General features: G+C 42.5%; 1 protein-coding gene across 4 annotated transcripts in view; it reads right to left on the bottom strand.

Annotated features, from left to right (window-relative positions):
* Positions 1-21,686, bottom strand: part of LOC140185069 (rho guanine nucleotide exchange factor 12-like) — a 141,141-nt gene that overhangs the window by 57,681 nt on the left and 61,774 nt on the right. For all 4 annotated transcript variants that reach the window (XM_072238309.1, XM_072238310.1, XM_072238308.1 and 1 more), the window contains 9 exons: positions 21,063-21,120; positions 9,882-10,078; positions 8,938-9,012; positions 8,200-8,319; positions 7,794-7,854; positions 6,019-6,104; positions 948-1,082; positions 370-459; positions 176-286 (listed from right to left, as the gene is read on the bottom strand). In XM_072238309.1, the coding sequence (XP_072094410.1) occupies positions 176-286; positions 370-459; positions 948-1,082; positions 6,019-6,104; positions 7,794-7,854; positions 8,200-8,319; positions 8,938-9,012; positions 9,882-10,078; positions 21,063-21,120 (933 nt within the window). The remainder of the gene's footprint in view (positions 1-175; positions 287-369; positions 460-947; positions 1,083-6,018; positions 6,105-7,793; positions 7,855-8,199; positions 8,320-8,937; positions 9,013-9,881; positions 10,079-21,062; positions 21,121-21,686) is intronic.

Below are 21,686 nucleotides of genomic sequence, written 5' to 3'. Positions count from 1 at the left end.
GGACAGAAACAGTCCTTTACATCACTGCCAACAATAATACTAAAAATATCACCCTTGCCAAACATCAATACCATCCCTATATGAACTCCAGTACCAATTTTCACCACCAGCCCCCAATCCTTACCACTGACGCTACCCAGATTTTCCCCTCCTCACTCTAGTCCATGGTCCTTACCAATGGAGCTGCCTCAAACTGTGACACGACATGATGTAAAAATGCAACCAAATGTGCCGGCCTGGATTTCACAAGGTCGATGGCTTGGAAACAGCTGCACTGAACGTCAATCTGTAAAGTGAGCAGACGGAGATTAGGATCCAGGTAGGTTCACACTACCTGCAACCAAATTAACTTCAACAATCAGCACTTACTTGCTCAGTCTCTGTATCAAAATCATCGTCTTCAGCACCAATTATTGGCACTGGAACTCGTGGGGGACTGACCCCTGAGGACAGTGAATCCTTCAGATGGAAAGAAGTAAACATCAGTCAATCAGATCACAACAAAAACTACAATTAAGTACTTTACACTGACACCAGCCCCTGCATTTTCTGTAGCTCCAGCTTCTTTCCATCAGATTTTCCTTGTGTTCCCTTGCTTAGGAGAGGACATTGCCCTGGGATGTGTCCAGGCTACAGCTACCCTGGCTGGTGCAGGACCATTCTCTGCTGAGCAAGTTGGGTGTCAACCTTTCTACGATGTTAATGCTTCCTGATCGCACACATTTTTGCAGTATCCTTCACATCGCATAACAAAAACAAAATGCTCAGTACCTCTAAGGACTTGTGGACAAAGTATGCTTAGGAAATTTACAGCTGAACAGTAAACACGAATTCAAATGTAGTTCAAAAATAATTGTTTACTGCAATTGACAGAAAGGTCAGGAAGAATTCCCCTCTTCCTGGAGAACAGTGGAAAATGCCTTCTGATGGTCAGAGATAAACCGTACCCAGTCCTGACTCTCATCGACTTCCATACTCTCACAAAAACTGCCAGCATCTTTTGGGAAGATCTTGGGGCTGCTGTTCAGAGAATCTCGGTGAAAGTGACCATCACATGGGGGAGACGGGCTGCTTATCATAGACTGCAGAAAGAAACACAATATATAAAAATACAGCATTTAATAAGCACCTTTCACAGCCAAATGGGCCTCTGCTAATCAATCACATTTTGAAGTGCAGTTTCAATTCAGAAAACCATAGAATCACTGAAATGCAAGGCACAGCAAGCCAACATTAGGAATGCTGTCTTCAAGGAAACAAGGCAGACAATTTGGTAATAGCAGGAACCAACAAACAGCAATGAGGTATCACAAGGTCTAGAGTATATCCTAGGTAGAGATGGCAATATTTTATTTTGAGTATAATGAAAACACTCATTAAAGTTATGCAAATAAATCTGCTTTATTTTAAAAAGTGAGAATAAATCGCATTCACATCCTTGAAATAATGTCGAAGCTTTCATATCCTCAGAAGAGAAAAGGTGGAACATCAAGTTTAATGTCTCATTAGAACTGCTTGAGAATTACATCCAAAATGTTTGTGTTCAAGGCTCCAGACTGCGTTGCACTGACAATTATTTGGACTCCAAGCAGCAACAAAAAACAGGTGATCCCTCAATCACAAGGCCACTGAACCTGCTAAAAACACTCCAAAAAATATAATTCAGTACATTTAAATTAATGTAATTCAATCAAAAGCTGTAAACTACATAGGGATCAATGGATACATTTTCCAGCCAACTGTTAGGAAATTCAAGGAAGCTAGAATTCCAGCATTTGGAATGAAAGCCATCAGCAGCTGCACGGAATATGCACACTTCTGCAGAAGCCCTGAACTTCCTGAGGAAAAACATCAGATTCAGCAACTCTTTTCATTTTAATGGAGAAGAAAGCCTGGTAGGCAAGGCTCAGGACATGTACAATCGATTTAGATTAACTTATGTTTTAATTTTTAGTTTGTTTTCACAAATAACTCAAGTTTTAAATGGAGGTTCTTTTCCAAAAAAAAAAGAGAATTTGTGAATATCAGGCTGTCTAACAGTTTTGAAAATCTCTTCAGTCTGGAGGGGTGGTGTAACTAACTGTTGTGCAGGATCTTGCAAATGAGATTGCAGCAGACTTTTTGTTCAAATTGCTCTTGCTGGAGCATCTTCGCTCACCAAATCGCTCACTACCCCTGGAAATTCTGGGACAATAAATAACTTCCCAAACCCTATGATCAGAAGAACACAATAGCTAAACTATGAGTGTCTCAAAGTCAAAAGAAAACATTTAAACAGGGCCTTTCAGAATACCTCAGTTTTTATTTATTTTTAAGGGACAATTAACTATGTCTGAAGTGTAGTTGTTAGTGGTGCTAGAAAGTTTGTGAACCTTGTACAATTTTCTCTATTTCTGCATAATTATGACCTGAAATATAATCAGATCTTTATGCAAATCCTAAAACCAGATAAAGAGCATCCAATTAAATAAATAACACATAAAAACATGATACTTGTTCTTTTGTTGAGAAAAATGATCCAATATGACATATATTTGATGGAAAAAGTATGTGAACCTTTACTTTCAGTAACTAGTGTGACCTCCCCCCCATCCCAACAACTTCAACTAAACATTTCCGATGACCGTTGATCAGTCCTGCACATTGGCTTGGAGGAATTTTAGGCCATTCCTCTTTACAAAACTGCTTCAACTCTGGGATGTTGGTGGGCTTCCTTGCATGACCTGTTTGCTTCAAGCCTTTCCACAACATTTCTATAGGATTAAGGTCAGGACTTCCACTGTCATTCCAAAACACATTTTTTTTCCCTTCTTTTTAAACCATGTTGTTGATTTAGTCCCTTTCATTGTCTTGCTGCCTTATCCAACTTCTATTAAGCTTCAGGTGACAGACTGCTACCCTGACATTCTCCTGTAAAGTGTCTTGATAATTTTGAATTCATTGTTGCCTCAACGATTGCAAGCTGTCCAAGCCCTGAGGCAGCAAAGCAGCCCCAAACCATGATGTTCCTTCCACCATGCTGTTCCTTCCACCATGCTTCACAGTTGGGATGAGGTTTTGGTGTTGGTGTGCAGTGCCCTTTTCCCTCTAAACATAGCAATCTGCATTAATGCCAAAAAGTTCAACTTTTGTCTCATCTGTTCACAGAACATGGTCCCAGAAAAGCTGTAGAATATCCAGGTGGTGTTTTGAAAACTTGACATGTGCAGCAATGTTCTTTTTTGGAGAGCAGTGGTTTCCTCCGTGGTGTCCTTCCATGAAAACCATTCTTGTTCAGTGTTTTTCTTAGAGTGGACACATGAACAGAGACTTTAGCAAAGTTCTAGAGATTTCTGCAGGTCTTTTGCTGTTACCCTTGGGTTCTTTTTCACTTCCTTCAGCATTGCACATTGTGCTCTTGGTGTGACCTTTGCAGGATGCCCACTCCTAGGGAGAGCAGCAACAGTACTGAGTTTCCTCCTTTTGTAGACAATTTCTCTTACTGTGGACTGATGAACACTCAGGTCTTTAGAAATACTTTTGCAGCCTTTTCCAGCTTCATGAACCTCTACAATTCTACTTCCAATATCTTCTGAAAGTTGTTTTATTCGAGACATGGTGCACATAAACAGATCTTTCTTGAGAAGAGCAGGCTCTGTCAGTAACCTGACTGTGTGAATTTTTTTTTATATATAGAGGGCAGAGCACCTCTACAACCCACGCTTCCAATCTCAACTCATTGATTGGAACACCTGACTCCACATAGCTTTTGTAAAAGGCATTACCCCAGAGATTCACATACTTTCCCCAACAAATACATGTAATATTGGATCATTTTTCTCAATAAATAAATGAACAAGTATAATGTTATTTTGTGGATTACTGACTACCTGACAGATGGACCCCAGTTTGTACGACTGGGTAGTTCTCTGTCTGAGATGGAGGTGAGTGACACTGGAGCCCCACCAGGGACTGTCCTGTCTCCGTTTCTGTTCACACTGAACACCTCAGACTGTCAGTACAAATCTGAGTCTGGTCATTTGCAGAAGTTCTCTGATGACTCTGTGGTGGTTGGGACTATCAGAGATGGACAGGAGTCAGAGTACAGAGGGCTAGTGGACAAGTTTGTGGAGTGATGCAGGAGGAATCACCTGCTCCTGAATGTGGCCAAAACCAGTGAGATGGTAATTGATTTTAGGAGTAAGAGGACTGGTACGAGTCCTGTATACATTCTGGGGGATGAGGTCGTGGTGGTGGAGGAGTACAAATACTTGGGTGTTCACCTCGACAACAGACTCGACTGAGTAAACCAACACCAAGGCTGTTTACAAGAAGGGGATGAGCAGACTCTATTTTCTAAGGAAGCTGAGATCCTTCAGTGTGTGCAGCAGGATTTCGGAAATCTTTTACCAGTCTGTTGCAGAGAATGCAGTCTTTTTGCAGCTTTATATAGGGGGTGCAGCATTGGTGCTGGTGATGCAAAAAGACTAAATAAACTCATCAGAAAGGCTGGATCCATCCCTGGCTACATCCCAGACTCTTGAGTTAGCGGTGGAGAGGAGGTCACTAGACAAACTGTTATCCATTATGGACAATCAGGAACATCCTCTCCATGATCTACTGAATAAGCAGCAGAGCACTCTTTCGAACAGGCTCATTCAGCTCTGCTGTCACAAGAATCGTTACAGAAAATCTTTCCTACCAAATGAAATGAGCATACACAACAGTTCATCTCTGTGCAACAGGAGAACACACATCACAGTACAATAGTCTCTGCTTTATTATTTTGTACATTATTATTGTACAATATTGCAACACTGGTAAACTATTATGCATATTCTGTATTTTATTAATATATTATTATTGCTAAGCGTGTTTTTAAATATTGCTGCTGTAACGAAGTATTTTCCCACTTGGGATCAATAAAGTACTTATCATTATTATTATTTAATTGGGTTCTCTTCATCTAGTTTTAGGAATTGCATGAAGATCTGATCACATATTAGGTCATATTTATGCCAAAATAGAGAAAATTCTACAGAGTTCACAAAACTTTCTAGCACCAATGTATGTGGCAAAAAGCACTAGCCAACGTGTATATAGCAATGGCCAACGAAACAACAAGGTGATGCTGGATTAGGATCCAGATTAATGATTTTGCTTCTTTCCCCTTGTAGCTTTAGCTTCCTTTATGCTTGCTTCTGTTTGTCTGCAAAGCTGAACTGTGGCTTTGACAGTACCTTTTCACTTATTCCTTATCTAAACTGATTTAGACTAGTTTACAGTATAAAAGGGAGAGCATGTGCTCAAATTTGTTGTTGCATCGTTTTACCAGCCTTGCTTGCTAGTACAGGCTAACCCTGTTTGACTTACACTATGATAAAACCGTAAACTTACATCTCATTCTTGACTTCCAAAGAACCTTCTAGATATCACCTCCAGATGAAACACTGATAACCAATTGCCTTTTTTTTAAAACCATAACTTTATTAGCATTAGTCAGTTCCTCATTCCTTAATACCACAAGATCTTATACATGCAACTGAGATAACAGAGCTGTATAATATCTTCTCTGAAAGAAGGCACCTCTGCCAGTATAACATCTGCTTAGTGCCCAATGTAGTATTCAGCCAAGATTTTTTAAGTTCAGGTTGCTGGCATGGAGATTAAAAATACATCTTTGGCACAGCAATGAATGTTCCACCAAAAAAGACAACTGGCAAAGGATCTGGAAGAAAATGAAGTTCAAATTTTCTTCTATTGCATTTTAACCCAGTATGATATTTCTAAAATCCAAGCAATAAAATTACTTAGCACTTGTCTGACGTGTAATTTTGTTACATTAAGACACTGGAGGGTTTGAGAGACTGCAGAGCAGCACAAGTTGCGCACTTCAACTGCAGTCTTCTCACAAAATGCCAAGTCAAAGAAAAATTAAAATAATTTTTCATTGAATAGTAAAAAATTTTGGAACATTAACTGGTTTAACACGGAGGGAAGATTGAAAATTTACTAGAACCTAGATCCAGCACTGCTCACCTCTGCACGGCCAAATGAAATGCGGCTTCTATCGGATCCTGTATTCTCATTCTGCGGTGGAAGATCATGCTCCCAGTCGCCTGTATCTGGTGAATGAACGCGAAAGAATCAAAAGCCAGAGAAAAGCTAATAAGCCATCGCCTGGCAATAAACCTTCTCCTTGGCTACCTGAAGAACGCAGTTCAATCCACAACAGGCTTAATTGATCCTAGAAAGTTGTGTATCAAACCTGAAATAATTCAGCAGCAGAATTTGCAGCCACTGGGCATAATCCACCAACAATGCTCAACAGAAAATACATCACCCAGTAATTCACAGGTTCCAGATGAATTTCAGTTCTTTCCTCTTTCTAAAGTTGGAAAGGGAATTAGATAAGGAGCTAAGAGAGAATTATTTGCTGAGCTATAGGGAAAGAGTTCGTGGAATGGGACAGGATGGCATAGAAGTTCTTTAATAGGGGCTGGCAGACCTGATGAATCATCAGGTCTCGTGCTCTGTAACAATTCGGTGAATTACTTTTACTAACAAAACAAGTTACCAGGAGAGTAGCAAGTAAGTAGCAATACAGAAGGCAGAGATTCACAAAGCAAAACATTATAATTAAAGGAGTTTATTAAACACTGGGAGGATTGTCAGATGTGAGACTGGCTCTCAAACAACTCTTGAGCAAGAGCCCAACAACTCATTTGAAAGTGAATTAAAGAACAAATAAACAGGACTATTAAAGGATACAAGGACTGAACAAAATTGTGGGATTGGATGTGACGGCCATGGTCGATTCTCCACTTCATACACAGCTATAATTTTACTCAATGTCCCGTTCTAAACGCAAAAAAACTAAGAAAATGCAAGAGGAACAACAAGGGACAGCAGTAAAGTTGGATGTTGGTTTAGGGAAAAGGGAGTGGTGGGGACATGGAGAAGGATGGAAAGACCATAAAACATACAAAGGATGGTATAGGAAAGGAAATGTAGTAGGACAGGGTGGACTATGAAGATTCAAGGCCATAAGACATTTGGGATCTGATTAAATTGGTGGGTGGGGAAGGGAGAAGGGGGCTGATGGTGTTATAGGATGACGCTGAGAAAGAAAATGACTATTTGAGTGTGCATCAATAAAATAAATGAGAAAAATTAAGTGGCTGTTAGAGAGATCCTATTCATGATATTGTTCTGGATTTCTACTCATTGTTACAAGTAAGAAATAAGACTTTCCAACATTCCTTACTCTGCTGAGCTGAAGCTCAGGGATCAGTTGAAGGCTGGCTTAAAGCACAGAGAACATGGCTACTAGCACAAGAGTAACTTGTTCAAAAGAAAATGATCATTTTGCCACTGTAATAAGAATCTCACATCCCAGCATCTCACGTGGAAAGGACTTTGCTTGAGTGTTCTCAGCTTGCACTCCATTACAGCCACTGGAACACACGCCAGTTTCCCAGAGTCCATGCGTGCCCACAAATCCTAGATAGGGATTTAGGCTAGGAAGCGAGGAGAGTGTGGGGCAAGAATTAGGCTGATTTAACAGTCATTTCTCAGTTGAGGATTAAGCAAAATTTTAGTCCTCCCTGCAAACTGCATGAGTGTGCGACCGGGAAGTAACTGAAATAAATGCTCCTGCACACACAGCCTTTGTTACCACGCAGCTGGAGTTTTCTTAACATTTAAACGTTTAAAGTGCCGGACAGATTTTAGGTTGTGGAACAATTTCCTGCTCAGAGCAATGGTCTGCGCAGCTGTAAAAAAAAACACATTAGAGGGAACGTCGGTCCTACCTTCAGTCGATCTTTCAACAATAGCTAATGTTTCCGAGTGTCGAGTCGAACTTGAGCCATCCTAAAGGAAATAAAATTAAGTACTTTGAAAATTGAGAACAGGAGTCGGAGGGGGAGGATGGGGGAAGATGACATGAAGGCATAACCATGGTTCTCAGTGTACTGTGAAAGAATTCTGGGATTGGATTGGTTGCATTGTTGTGAATTATGGTAACACAACTTTGAGTGTTCAGAAAACACTTATGAACAAGAGCCTACTCTTGCAATAGAGCAAAGATAAGATGCTTCTTGAGCCAGAGCACAGATTCTAGCACGAGGTAATAACTTCACAAAGATATTTTACTAAAGCAGATAGTTGCAGTTAACAGGTGGTTCTTCCTTTAGAGTCGGGACATGGGGGCCTTACCTGTAAGGAGCCTGTCGCTTTGCTAAGTTGTTCCTGAAGTTGCTGAATGTGTTTCTCCACCTCATGCTGGTCTCGAAGCACCTGTGGCGATGGGTTCCTCGTGTACTTCTCCCTAAGTTGCTTTTCAAAAAGAACAATTACACTTAGTCTGAAAAGTGAGTTAACAAATCAGGTCCATTGGAAGGCAATACATTCCTGTGTCTACTTGACCCATGTGGGATTAATCGACACACAGTTCAAATTACTTAGACAGAACACAAGTGCTCACACAAATGAAGAGTCCCCACCAATTCCAGCAGATGCCTATCAGAAGGATGGACTATTTGCAGCCGGTAATAAATTCAAACCAACAATGCGACTGGCCTCTTTGTTGCAATGGGACTTGTAAAGGAAGCTTTAGTCATAAATAATCTATCATGTACCAGGCCTTCTTTCAGTTAGTCCTGACGAAGGGTCTCGGCCCGAAACGTCGACTGTACCTCTTCCTAGAGATGCTGCCTGGCCTGCTGCGTTCACCAGCAATTTTGATGTGTGTTGCATGTACCCGGTCTACAGCATTTGAGGCCAATATTAGAATCTGTGAGAATCTAGCATAGGGTGAGAATAACTTCTAACAAAATCATGAGTTTAATGAGTGAATGTCAAATTGCACAGGATTGCTCAACTTCTACATTCCAAATGGGGAAGCAAACTTGCATTTTTAATCAGCTTTCTCGTAAATTGTACAATTCAACGTACCTCGAGCTGCCGTAATTCAGTGCCTAACATGTTCCTCAGAATCTCAACCTTCTGGTTATGCACAATATTGTCTTCCTGTGAAAGGAACATGAGTCAGAACGTCAGATCCCATTCTGGTCACTTGCTGGAAGTATCTAATTTACATTAAAACGGGAAACTGTACAATTAGCACAGGCCGCAGAAACAGAAAACTAAGGATATTCACAGAGAAAATATACAGGGAGGGAGGAGAGAGGGAGAGAGAAAAAATGCAGAGACAGAAACTTGGAAGGAACAAGGAGACACTGGAAAGAGACAGGAGATACTGAAAACAAGAGATATCCAGATATACACCCATTGACAGACAGAGGGCAAGAAAGCTTAACATTCACCCGTTTGGCTCTTTTGAAGCAGCTCATAGTTTAGGTCGAATTAGAATAAACCTTGAAATGTGACAACTCATGCAAATGCCCCTCAGAAACTGAGCATTCTTGGTGCTTTGGCAGAGTAGTGATGCTATAGGGGTACATCAACACCACAAGGAGATTTCAATTTTACAAGCTACCAACTGCTCAAGTGGTGAAGCACATTTCCACCACTAGAGGGAAAGAAAACATTGGTCATGGTTTTATATTACGAGGCAGCCAGATAAGTCGATTTTGAGCTATCGGCAAGCAAGGAGGATTGTGGGTTTAATAATCACTTGTCCCATCTCCCCCCGTTAACTAACAACTACCTCTGTCAGGAATGCAGTTGTATTATCAAAGGTGATTGTAATTCTGCCAATCAAAGAACATGCAAATGTGACAAAGTCTACTACAGAATACAGTAGAAATCCTGCAGAAATCTAAAGGCGGGTTAATACCACAGAGCACTAATGCCAGTCAGTTCAGAGAGAAAAAAACATTTTCTGTAGTACTGCAAATTGGCTATCTATCGAACTAGTTTCAGCTTTGCATACTCACCGCCACAGGCATGGGACTTGTGATCCTCTCGGGGCAGCTGCTGCTTGAAGAATGGAGAGAGAAAGTTGTATTTGGGGACATCTGACCTTGCTGTCCAGGGAAAAAGATACCCCCAGCATCTCCATCAGCAGAAGTCAGTGGAATCTGGGGAGAGCCAGGAGGGCGGCCTAGGACTGTGAGAGCCACATATGACCCAGCTGGTAATAGAAAGTGAAACAATGTTCAAATTTCTAAAAGTAGTTACAAAGTAGTCTGCCAATCCAAAGCTGCTATAACAAATAAGCACCTTATATGGCCCAACAGCCCTTCGCAATTCTCTGTTGCTTTGCATTGCAAACAACTATTCAGGCAAAATTGCCTATTCAGATAAGAACCAGATTACCAAGTCATTATTTGATTAACAGTCGGGGATCTTTGTTGTACAGAAATTGACAGTTTCGTACAATAGCAACCACATTCGTATGTACTTCAATGGATGTAAAAGCTTTCAGATATTCGGAGTTCTATAGGATGTTGCACAGTGCAAGTGTTACTTTCTCTGGCAATGAAAGGCAATGCTCATCAATTGTTCAATGAACAATGTGTAAAATTAATCTTAAAGAAACATTCCCACTGCCTTATCACTAATATCACCCAACTGTTTACCACTAATTTTGCAGCTGCGTCACTGAGCAACTTCCAATGAAGTGACTGTGGTCTTAACTGCTTCCCTGCATCAAAACGAAGAAGGCGCCAAGGCACAGAGTCCTGGTATGGACCACATATGACAGCTGTAATTCTGGAAATCTGCAACCACTGCTAGTCATCTTAAAAATCTGCAAAGGCAGGTTTTGTTATTGAGCATACGCTTAAGGCAGGTCATCAGAACTTGAGTCACAGTGTTTATAGTCCACTTGCCAGCAGAGTTCAATTAATACTTCAGCCCTCTGTCATACTGCCGAGTTCATCCGCTTCTCCAGAGCATGAGTAGGAAATCTATGCTGAAGGGCAGACAGGAGCACTGCTTTAATCTGTATCCATTTCAATGCCTACAAGCCCAACAGGTAAGGCAGCTGAACTGAGGGCACAGATCACCTCTAGAGACTCGAATATTGTGTCCATACTAGAAACATAGCTGAGAAAAGGCCAGGACTAGTAGCTCAATGTTCCAGGATACCGATGTTTTAGGTGTGATGGGGAAAGAGTAGAAGAGAGTGAGCTGTCTTTTTAATAAGGGAGGACATAACTGCAGTACTTAGATGGGATATTACTGAGGGAAGATCTAAAAATAAAAAGGGATTGGTCACCTCGGTAGGACTATATTATAGACCTAGACCCTAATAGTCAGCAGGAACATGAGCAGATTTGTCAAGAAATTGCACATAGTTGTGAGAATAGCAGAGCAGTGCTAGTGGAAGATTTCAATTTTCCTATTATCGACCAGGCTACCCAGAATGCAAAGGACCTGGCTGGGGCAGAATTTGAACAGTGCGTTAATGGCAGTTCCCTCACACAATATATCAAGGAACTTACTTGGGAAGAAGCAATACTGGACCTCCTCTTAGGGAATGAGGCTGGCCAAGTGACTAAAGTGGCAGTTGGGGAGATTTTGGGTCAAGTGACCTCAATCTTTTTAGTTTTAAAGTAATTCCATAAAAAGAACAGTTCCACAGGTTAATGCCCTGAACTGAAGAAGGGACAACTTCGAAGGTGGATCTAGCTGCGGTCAACTGGGCAACTCTATTTATAGGCAAAGGAACAGTTGGCAAGTGGGAGGCTTTTAATAGGGTCATATCATGAGTTCAGGAGCAGCATGTTACTGTTGGAATGTAGGGTGGGCACACCAAATTCAGTGAACTCTGGATGATAAAAGATAGAGATCCCTGGTCAGGAAAAAAAGTGTATGTTGCTTTCAGATGGCTGGGTACAAATTAATCCATTGACCAACATAAAACAAGTTTAAGAGCAGGATTAAGAGGGAAATCAGGAGGACAAAAAGAGGGTATGAGATGGATTTGGCAGTCAGGGTTAAAAATAATCTCAAGACGTTCTTCAGAAACAATAATAGAAAAAGGGTGGCAAAGAAAGACTAGATCCTCTCCTAAAGATCCTCAGGGCTGCCTATATTTGGAGCCACAGATGGCTATGATTGAAAAGAACATCATGGATGCCAAAGAAATAAGGGTAATAAGTAGTGAGGTCTTGGATCATGTGCATATTAAGAGGAAGGAGATGTGCAGCCTTGAATCACATGAAGGTGACCAAATCTCCAGAAACTGACCATGCACACTTGGACCTTATGGGAGACCAGGGAAGCAATCACAGTCCCTTGCAGACACTGGTGAGGTTCCAGAAGCTTGGAGGGTGGCTAGTACTATTCTATTGTTCAAGGGTAGCAAGAACATGCCAGGAAATGAGCCCAACTTCAGTTGTAGAGATGTTACTGGAGGGTATTCGGAGGGACAAAATCAACCATCACTAAAATAGTCAAGATGGGAGTTTGTTTTTGAAGAGGTACCCAAGGGGATAGATGAAGGTAGGGTAGTGAATGTTGTCTATCTGGACTTTTAATGGACTTTGACAAGGTGCCGCATAGCAGGCAGATCTTGAAGGTTAGGTCACGAGATTTAGAAGGAGCTAGCAAGGTGGATTCACAATTGGCTCGATGATAGGAAACATAAAATGATGGGTGAAGGTTAACTCTCTGAATGAAGGCCTGTGACTAGTGGGGTGTCCCGGGGGTCAGTGGTGGGACCTCTGTTATTCATTTATGTAAATTATTTCAATGTGAATGTACGTGTCGCTATCAGCAAATCTGTTGATGATACCAAATTAGGGGTCTTGCTGATAGTGAATTACAACGAGAATTTGATCAGTTAAGGAGATGCGGTAAGGAATGACAAATTATTTTCAACTTGGATAAGTGTGAAGTGATGCATTTTGGACATTTAAACCAGGGTAGGATCTATACAGTGAATGACAGGGCACTGACGAGTGTTGTTGAACAGAGGAACCTGGGAGTACAAGTGCACAGTTCACTGTAAGTAGCTACACAAGTAAACAAGGTAGTAAAGATGGCGCCAGCTTTCATCAGTCAGGGCAGAGGTTAGGGGTGGGAACATTTGTTGCAGTTATGCATGTCACTGTGAGACTGCACTTGGAGTACTGTGTACAGTTTTGGTCACCCTGTTAGAGGAAAAGAGATTGTCGAGGATGATGCCAGGACTAGAGTGGGCCTGAGTTATAAGGAGAGGTTGGCCACATTGGATTTTTATTCCTTGAAATGCAGGAGAATGAGGGGCGACTTAAATGACATTTATAAAATCATGATGTATATGGATAAGGTTATTTCCATACATTTTATTTCTTTTATGTCTTTTACATTTTTTTTTATTTTGGATGTTATTCTGGAACTGTTAGAGCCTGTGATTTACTGTTTGGAGATCGTTTGGGTGTTCCAGCACTCTGCAGTCTCTGAGAGGATTCTGGGAGGCAGAGGTAGCACGTGAGACATCTGCGGGGCGCGAGCCAATAGAAACATAGAAAATAGGTGCAGGAGTAGGCCATTCGGCCCTTCGAGCCTGCACCACCATTTATTATGATCATGGCTGATCATCCAACTCAGAACCCTGCACCAGCCTTCCCTCCATACCCCCTGATCCCCGTAGCCACAAGGGCCGTATCTAACTCCCTCTTAAATATAGCCAATGAACTGGCCCCAACTGTATCCTGTGGCAGAGAATTCCACAGATTCACCACTCTCTGTGTGAAGAAGTTTTTCCTTACTAGACATAACCAAACCAAAAGCCACGGATAAACCAGGACATTTGTTGTCTACTGAGGGCTAGATCAGTGATCCAGAAATATACAACTCCAGGTATGATCTATGGAAGGCTATTTTAAGGGCAAAGCAAAATGATCCCAATTGAAGTTAGAGACAGAATCAGCTATTAACTGCGACAAAGCAAAACCTAACGTCACAAATGGCTGTGATGCTCCACTCGCAGATGAACTCAATGCCTATTCAGTATGCTTTGAAAGGGAATATGACATTACACCTGTGTGAATCCTCCCAGCATCTGGTACTCTGGTCTCTGTCTTAGTGGCCAACATCAGAACATCTTTCAAGAGGGTGAACCCTCACAAGGCGTTGTGCCCTGGTGGTGGACCTGGAAGGGCGCTGAAAATCCCTGCTATCCAACTGGTGGGAGTGTTCAAGGACCTACAATCTTTCACTGCTGCATTCAGAGGCTCCCACCTGCTTCAAGAGGGTTACAATCATAGCAGTGCCCAAGAGCAGGGTGAGCTACCTGAATGACTATTGCCCAGTGGCACTCACATTTACTGTTATGAAGTGGCTTGAGAGGTCGGTCACAGCCTGAATCAACTCCTGCCTAAGCAAAGATCTGGACCTGCTGCAATTTGCCTTTTGCCACAAAAGGTCACATCGGATGCAATCTCATTGGTTCTCCACTTGGCCTTGGATCAACTGGACAATAGCAATGCCTCCGCCAGGCTTCTGTTTGTTGATTACAGCTCAGCCTTCAACATAATCATACCCTCAGTTCGAATCAATGAGCTCTAAACCTGGGCCCCCCTACCTCCCTCTGCAAGTGAATCTTTGACTTCCTCACCAATAGCTCACATTCAGTGCAGATTAGAAATAACATCTCTTCCTCGCTGACCATCGACACTGGCGCACCTCAAGGATGCATACTTAGCCCACTGCTCCACTCTCCCTACACCCATGACTTTGTGACTAAGCATTTGCCAATGACGCATCTACTGATGGCAAAATCTCAGAAGGTGACGAGGAGGCATACAGGAGTGAGATAGATCAGGTGGTTGTTCGACTCCATTTCCATAAGACTATAAGATATAGGAGCAGAGTTAGGCCATTTGGCCCAGTGAGTCTGCTCCACCATTTCATCATGATTGATCCAACTTTCCTCTCAGCCCCAATCTCCTGTCTTCTCCCCGTAACCCTTCATGCACTGACCAATCCACCACTGCCTTAAATATACTTAAAAGTCTTGGCCTCCACAGGCTGTGGCAAAGAATTCCACAGATTCACCACCTTGATTCCTCCCCATCTCGATTCTAAGAGGACACACCTCGATCGTGAGGCTGGGTCCCCTGGTCTTAGACTCTTTCACCGTAGGGAACATCCACTCCACGATAAAGAAATTCCTCCCCATTTCAATTCTAAGAGGACACCCCTTGATCCTGAGGCTGGGTCCTCTGGTCTAAGACTCTTTCACCGTAGGGAACATCCATTCCACATCCACTCTATCAAGGTCTTTCACCATTCGATAGGTTTCAATGAGGTCACCCCTCATTCTTCTGAATTCTAGTGAATACAGGCCCAGAGCCATCAAACACTCTTCATATGACAAGTCATTCAATCCTGGAATCATTTTTGTGAACATCCTTTGAACCCTCTCCAGTTTCAGCATATCTTTTCTCAGATAAGGGGCCCAAACCTGCTCACATACTACAAGGGAGGCCGCACCAGTTCTTCAACATTACATCCTTGCTTTTATATTCTAGTTCTCTTGAAATGAATGCTAACATTGCATTTGCTTTCCTCACCACAGACTCAACCTATAAATTAAAGTTAAGGGGATCCTGCACAAGGACTCCCAAGTCCCTTTGCACCTCAGTTTTTTGTATTTTCTCTCCACTTAGAAAACAGTCAACCCTTTCACTTCTTCTATCAAAGTGCATGACCATACACTTCCCGACACTGTATTCTGCCATTTCTTTGCCCATTCTCCTCATCTGTCTAAGTCCTTCTCTAGCCTCTTTACTTCCTCAAAACCTGCTTCTCTACCCATCTTCATAACGTCTGCAAACTTTGCAAAAAGCCATCGTTCAAATCAATGACATCTCACGTAAAAAGAATCGGTCCCAACACTGACCCCTGTGGAACAGCACTAGTCACCGGCAGCCAGCCAGAAAAGGCTCCCTTTATTCCCACTCTTTGCCTCCTGCCAATCAGCCACTGCTTTATCCATGCTCGAATCTTTCCTGTCATGACACGGGCTCATAGCCTGTTAAGCAGCCTCATGTGTGGCACCATGTCAAAGGCCTTCTGAAAATCCAAGTATACAACATCAACCAATTCTCCTTTATCTATCCTGTTTGTTATATCTTCAAAAAATTCCAAAAGATTTATCAGACAAGATTTTCCCTTGATGAAACCATGCTGACTAGAGGCTATTTTACCATTTTGCAAATTAAAGCTCTCATTGTTTGCCAATTAAAGCAATGAAGGAGATTGAAACATTGAGGCAAATGCAGAAGGTAAGCGCTGGCTGCCTGCCTTTTGACCATTCTGCAACCAGAGAGGGTAGAGCCTGCTGCTGTTTCCCAGGTTTTCCGCGCTTTGGATAGGGACTTGGACTATAGACTTTTTTGTCTTATAGTTTTATTTTAATATTCTGTGTTTTTCACCCGATCTTTCTCTTTTTTTTTTGTGCGGGGTAGAGGGATTTGGGGGTCAATGTGCCTGCTCTGTTTTGCTCGTTTTTTTGTGTGGGGATGAGGGATCTAAGGTTAATGTGCCTGCTCCATTTTTGTTCTTTTTTGTGTGGGGAGTGGAGGATTTGGGCATTGATGATCATGCTGCCATTCTTTTCTTTCTTGGTTTCAGAATTCAGAGTTGGAACTCAGAGTAGGAAAAATTTCAGAGTTGTATACTTTGATAATAAATGAACTTTTGAAGGTGGGCAGTCAGTCTTTTTCCCAGGGATAGGGAGACCAAAACTCAAGGGCCCAGATACAAGAGGGGATTGATTTAAGAACCCCGAGAGGGAACTTCTTTATAGAGGCTAGTGAGAATCTGGAATGACAAGTGATCGAGGCAAGTACAACAGCAACATTTAAAAGGTATTTTGATAGGTACTTGGAGGGTCATAGGTCAAATGCCAGCAACTGGGACTAGCAGGGAGGATGCTGTGGGCAGCATGGCCAAAGAGTTTGTTTCCCTGCTGCATGACTCTACAAGTCTAAAGATCTATGGTAGGGCTGAGAACACAGTTAGACAAGAAAGATCTGAGAGATTGCTGCAGCATTAGAATGGGCATGGCACAGAGAGCATTGCATTATACAATGGGGCAATACCAAGATAAACATTTTACTAGTAGCCGTGCCATCTTCAGAAAACTGGGTGACTGTCAAGAGAGGGAAGGAAAATACCCAGATAGTGGAGAGCACCCCTGCGGCTGCCCCCCTCAGCAACAAGTACCTCATTTTAGATGCTGTTGAGGGGGATGACCTGACAGGGGACGGCCATGGTGACCGGGTCTCTGGCACTGAGCCTGGCCCTGTGGTGCAGGAGGGACGGAGAGAGAAGAGGAATGCGGTAGTCATAGGGGATTCCATAGTCAGGGGAACAGTCAGGAGATTCTGTGAGCCTGATAGAGATACCCGCATGGTGTGGTGCCTCCCAGGTGCCAGGGTACGGGATGTCTCGGATCGGGTCCAGAATATTTTGAAGGAGGAGGGCGAGCAGCCAGCTGTCTTGGTAGATATTGGTACCAATGACATAGATAGGAGACGGGAGGAGGTCCTGAAGAGAGATTTCCAGGAGTTAGGAAGGAAGCTGAGAAGCAGGACCTCCAGGGTAGTAATCTCAGGATTGCTACTTGTGCCACGTGCTAGCGAGGGCAAAAATAGTAGGATCAGGCAGATAAATGCATGGCTGAGAGACTGGTGCAGGGGGCAGGGCTTCAGATTCTTGGATCATTGGGATCTCTTCTGGGGGAAGTATGACCTGTTTAAAAAGGACAGGTTACATCTGAACCAGAAGGGGACCAATATTCTGGCGGGAAGGTTTAATAGAGCTGTTAGGGAGGGTTTAAACTAATTTGGCAGGGGGATGAGAACTGGAATGGTAGAGCGGAGGAGGGGGAGAACAGAAATAAACCTAAGATAGTGAGCAGTAAAGATGTCAGGAAGGACAGGCAGGTGATGGGGTAAATTTGCAGCCATAGGGATGAGTTGTAGTGCAATAAAGTTGCAGTGAAATGAAAGCGAAAAGTACCAAATACTGGTCTTAAGGTGTTATACTTAAATGTACGCAGCATAAGGAATAAGGTGGATGATCTTGTCGTACCGCTACAGATTGGCAGGTATGATGCATGTCTCTGGGAGCAGAACATCCAAGGATACCCGGTGTATCAGAAGGATAGGAAGGTAGGCAGAGGGGGAGGCGTGGCTTTATTGGTGAGAAATACTATTAAATCATTAGAAAGAGGTGATATTGGATCGGAAGGTGCAGAATCTTTATGGGTTGAGCTAAGAAATTGCAGGGGTAAAAGGATCCTGGTGGCAGTTATATACAGTCCTCTAAACAGCTGCAGTGATGGGGACTACAAATTACAACAGGAAATAGAAAAGGTTTGTCAGAAGGGCAGTGTTATGATAATTGTGGGGGATTTTAACATGCGAGTGGATTGGAAAAATCAGGTTGGCACTGGATCTCAAGAGAGAGAATTTGTAGAATGTCTACGAGATGGCTTTTTAGAACAGCTTGTTGTTGAGCCCACTATCAGCTGTACTGGATTGGGTATTGTGTAATGAACCAGAGGTGATTAGAGAGATTGAGGTGAAGGAACCCTTCGGAGGCAGTGATCATTAACATGATTGAGTTCACTGTGAAATCTGAGAAAGAGAAGCTGAAATCCGATGTGTCGGCATTTCAGTGGAGTAAAGGAAATGACAGTGGCATGAGAGGGGAACTGGCCAAAGTTGACTGGAAAGGGACACTAGCCGGAAGGACGGCAGAGCAGCAGTGGCTGGAGTTTATGCGAGAAGTGAGGAAGGTGCAAGACAGATATATTCCAAAAGATAAGAAATTTTCAAATGGAAAAAGGATGCAATCGTGACTGACAAGAGAAGTCAAAGCCAAAGTTAAAGCAAAGGAGAGGGCATACAAGGAGGCAAAAATTAGTGGGAAGAATAGTAATAGTAGTAATAATAGTGATAGTAATACTTTACTAATCCTGGGGGAAATTGGTTAAAAACAGCCACGTCTCAGTAAAGCACATGACACTGCTCTCCCGAAATGTTCTCTGACTCCTGACAAGCGCCGTCAGTTCGTCGATTTTATTCCCCAGCGATCTCACATTTCCCATGATGAGAGAGGGGAGACACGGCTTATAACTTCTCTTCTCCATAAGCCTCTGTTGTCTCGACCCGGTCCTCTTCCCTCGCCTTTTTGGCCCCCCTCTGCATCCTCTGTGTGTTTTCCTCCAGATTTCAGCCGGGAAGGCAGAGGATTGGGAAGTTTTCAAAAGCTTACAAAAGGAAACTAAGAAGGTCATTAAGAGGGAAAAGATGAACTATGAAAGGAGGCTAGCAAATAATTTCAAAGAGGATACTAAAAGCTTTTTCAAGTATATAAAGAGTAAAAGACAGGTGAGTGCAGATATAGGACCGATAGAAAATGATGCTGGAGAAATTGTAATAGGAGATAAGGAGATGGCGGAGGAACTGAAGAGAAAGTACTCAAGAAGCTGAATAGTCTAAGGGTAGATAAATCTCCCGGACCAGATGGAATGCAATCTCATGTTCTGAAGGAAGTAGCTGTGGAGATTGTGGAGGCATTAGCAATGATCTTTCAAAAGTCGATAGATTCTGGCATGATTCCGGAGGACTGGAAGATTGCAAATGTTACTCCGCTATTTAAGACGGGGGCAAGGAAGCAAAAAGGAAATTGTAGACCTGTTAGTTTGACATTGGTGGTTGGGAAGTTGTTGGAGTCGATTGTCAAGGATGAGGTTACGGAGTACCTGGAGGCACATGACAAGATGGGCAGAACTCAGCATGGTTTCCTTAAAGGAAAATCCTTCCTAACAAACCTATTGAAATTTTTTGAGGAAATTACAAGTAGGCTAGACAAGGGAGATGCAGTGGATGTTGTATATTTGGATTTTCAGAAGGCTTTTGACAAAGTGCCACACATGAGGCTGCTAAACAAGATAAGAGCCCATGGAATTACAGGAAATTTACATACGTGGGTAGAGCGTTGGCTATTTGGCAGGAAACAGAGAGTGGGAATAAAGGGATCCTATTCTGGTTGGCTGCCGGTTACCAGTAGTGTTCCACAGGGGTCCGTGTTGGGGCCGCTTCTTTTTACATTGTACATCAACGATTTGGATTATGGAATAGATGGCTTTGTGGCTAAGTTTGCTGACGATACGAAGATAGGTGGAGGGGCCGGTAGTGCTGAGGAAGGGTTCAGGGAAGATTCACTAGAATGATTCCGGGAATGAGAGGGTTAACATATGAGGAACGTTTGATCGTTCTTGGACTGTATTCCTTGGAGCTTAGAAGAATGAGGGGAGACCTCATAGAAACATTTTGAATGTTGAAAGGCATGGGCAGAGTGGATGTGGCAAATTTGTTTCCCATGATGGAGGAGTCTCGTATGAGAGGGCATGACTTAAGGATTGAAGGGCGCCCATTCAGAACAGAAATGCGAAGAAATTTTTTCAGCCAGAGGGTGGTGAATCTATGGAATTTGTTGCCACGGACGGCAGTGGAGGCCAAGTCATTGGGTGTATTTAAGGCAGAGATTGATAGGTATCTGAGTAGCCAGGGCATCAAAGGTTATGGTGAGAAGGCAGGGGAGTGGGACTAAATAGGAGAATGGATCAGCTCATGATAAAATGGCGGAGCAGACTCGATGGGCTGAATGGCCGACTTCTGCTCCTTTGTCTTATGGTCTTTTAGATTGGTATCAGTCACTGGAACACTGAAGACACTGTGGCATAATTCAAAACAAGTACTGTATGTCACAATAATATGATTCTATTTTAAGTTATCTCTTTCACTGCAACTAAGGCTCATTATACCCAGTAATCAACAGGCTGAACAATGTGTCACCATGCCACATCATCATCACTAATAAACACATGGAATTTTAAAGGTGTACAGCGTGCCCCTCGTACAGTACTTCACAAGAGGGGTGTATGCTGATGTACAAATGTCATGTGACGCTCTATGAGGAACAATGCTTCTCCTTCATTTTGTTGGCTCCTCAGCGATTTGCACCCTGCTTGGTAAGCAGCCTCACCTGTTGTCACAAGCATCTACTCGTACAGATTTCATGTTGTGTGGCTCAATTCTGCATCCTATGGATGACCGATGGTACTCAGTTTTTAGGAGACTTTTGATTAGCCAGTGCTCACTTACATTTAATTAATCGAACCACCTCCACATGGTTTGAATGTGTGACCAACGTTCCATTAACCTGCAAATAAAACACCAGTGACATTTTTCATATTCCTCACAACATAGGAAGAAAGCAGTCAATACTTTCAATCTATGTCAGCTTCAGAGCAATACCACCAAATGAATTCACCCAAATATTATCCCCTAACCTGTTATCTCTCACAGGCCCATCAATTCCCCTTGATTTTTCTGCTACCCACCTCTACTGACAACACCGAATTAATATAAAATTCAGTGTGTCCTTGGGGTGTGAGAGGAAACGAGACCACATGAGGGAAACCCAGACAGCCATGGGAAATCATACAATTCCACACAGGAAACATGAAGATTGAAACTTATATCCTTGGTGCTGTGCGGCTACAGTGCTAAGCTTTGCACCAATACCTATGAGGGACGCTGATGCAATGCAACAGATAAATAATGCATTTAGACAATAATAAATATCAGATTTCAGAAAGGTTTCTTGAAACTAAAGGGAATTATGAAATAAAATCTCAAATTAACTACAACTTGCAGAGGAGAAATTTTAACAGAATAACTATCCTGATGATCAAAATCCTATAACATTTACAAAGCTCAGAAATA

Source organism: Mobula birostris, chromosome 20 (genome assembly GCF_030028105.1).
Source record: "Mobula birostris isolate sMobBir1 chromosome 20, sMobBir1.hap1, whole genome shotgun sequence".
Lineage (NCBI taxonomy): Eukaryota > Metazoa > Chordata > Chondrichthyes > Myliobatiformes > Myliobatidae > Mobula > Mobula birostris.
The sequence above is the reverse complement of the archived record's forward strand: the minus strand, read 5'-3'. Positions and strand labels throughout refer to the sequence as shown.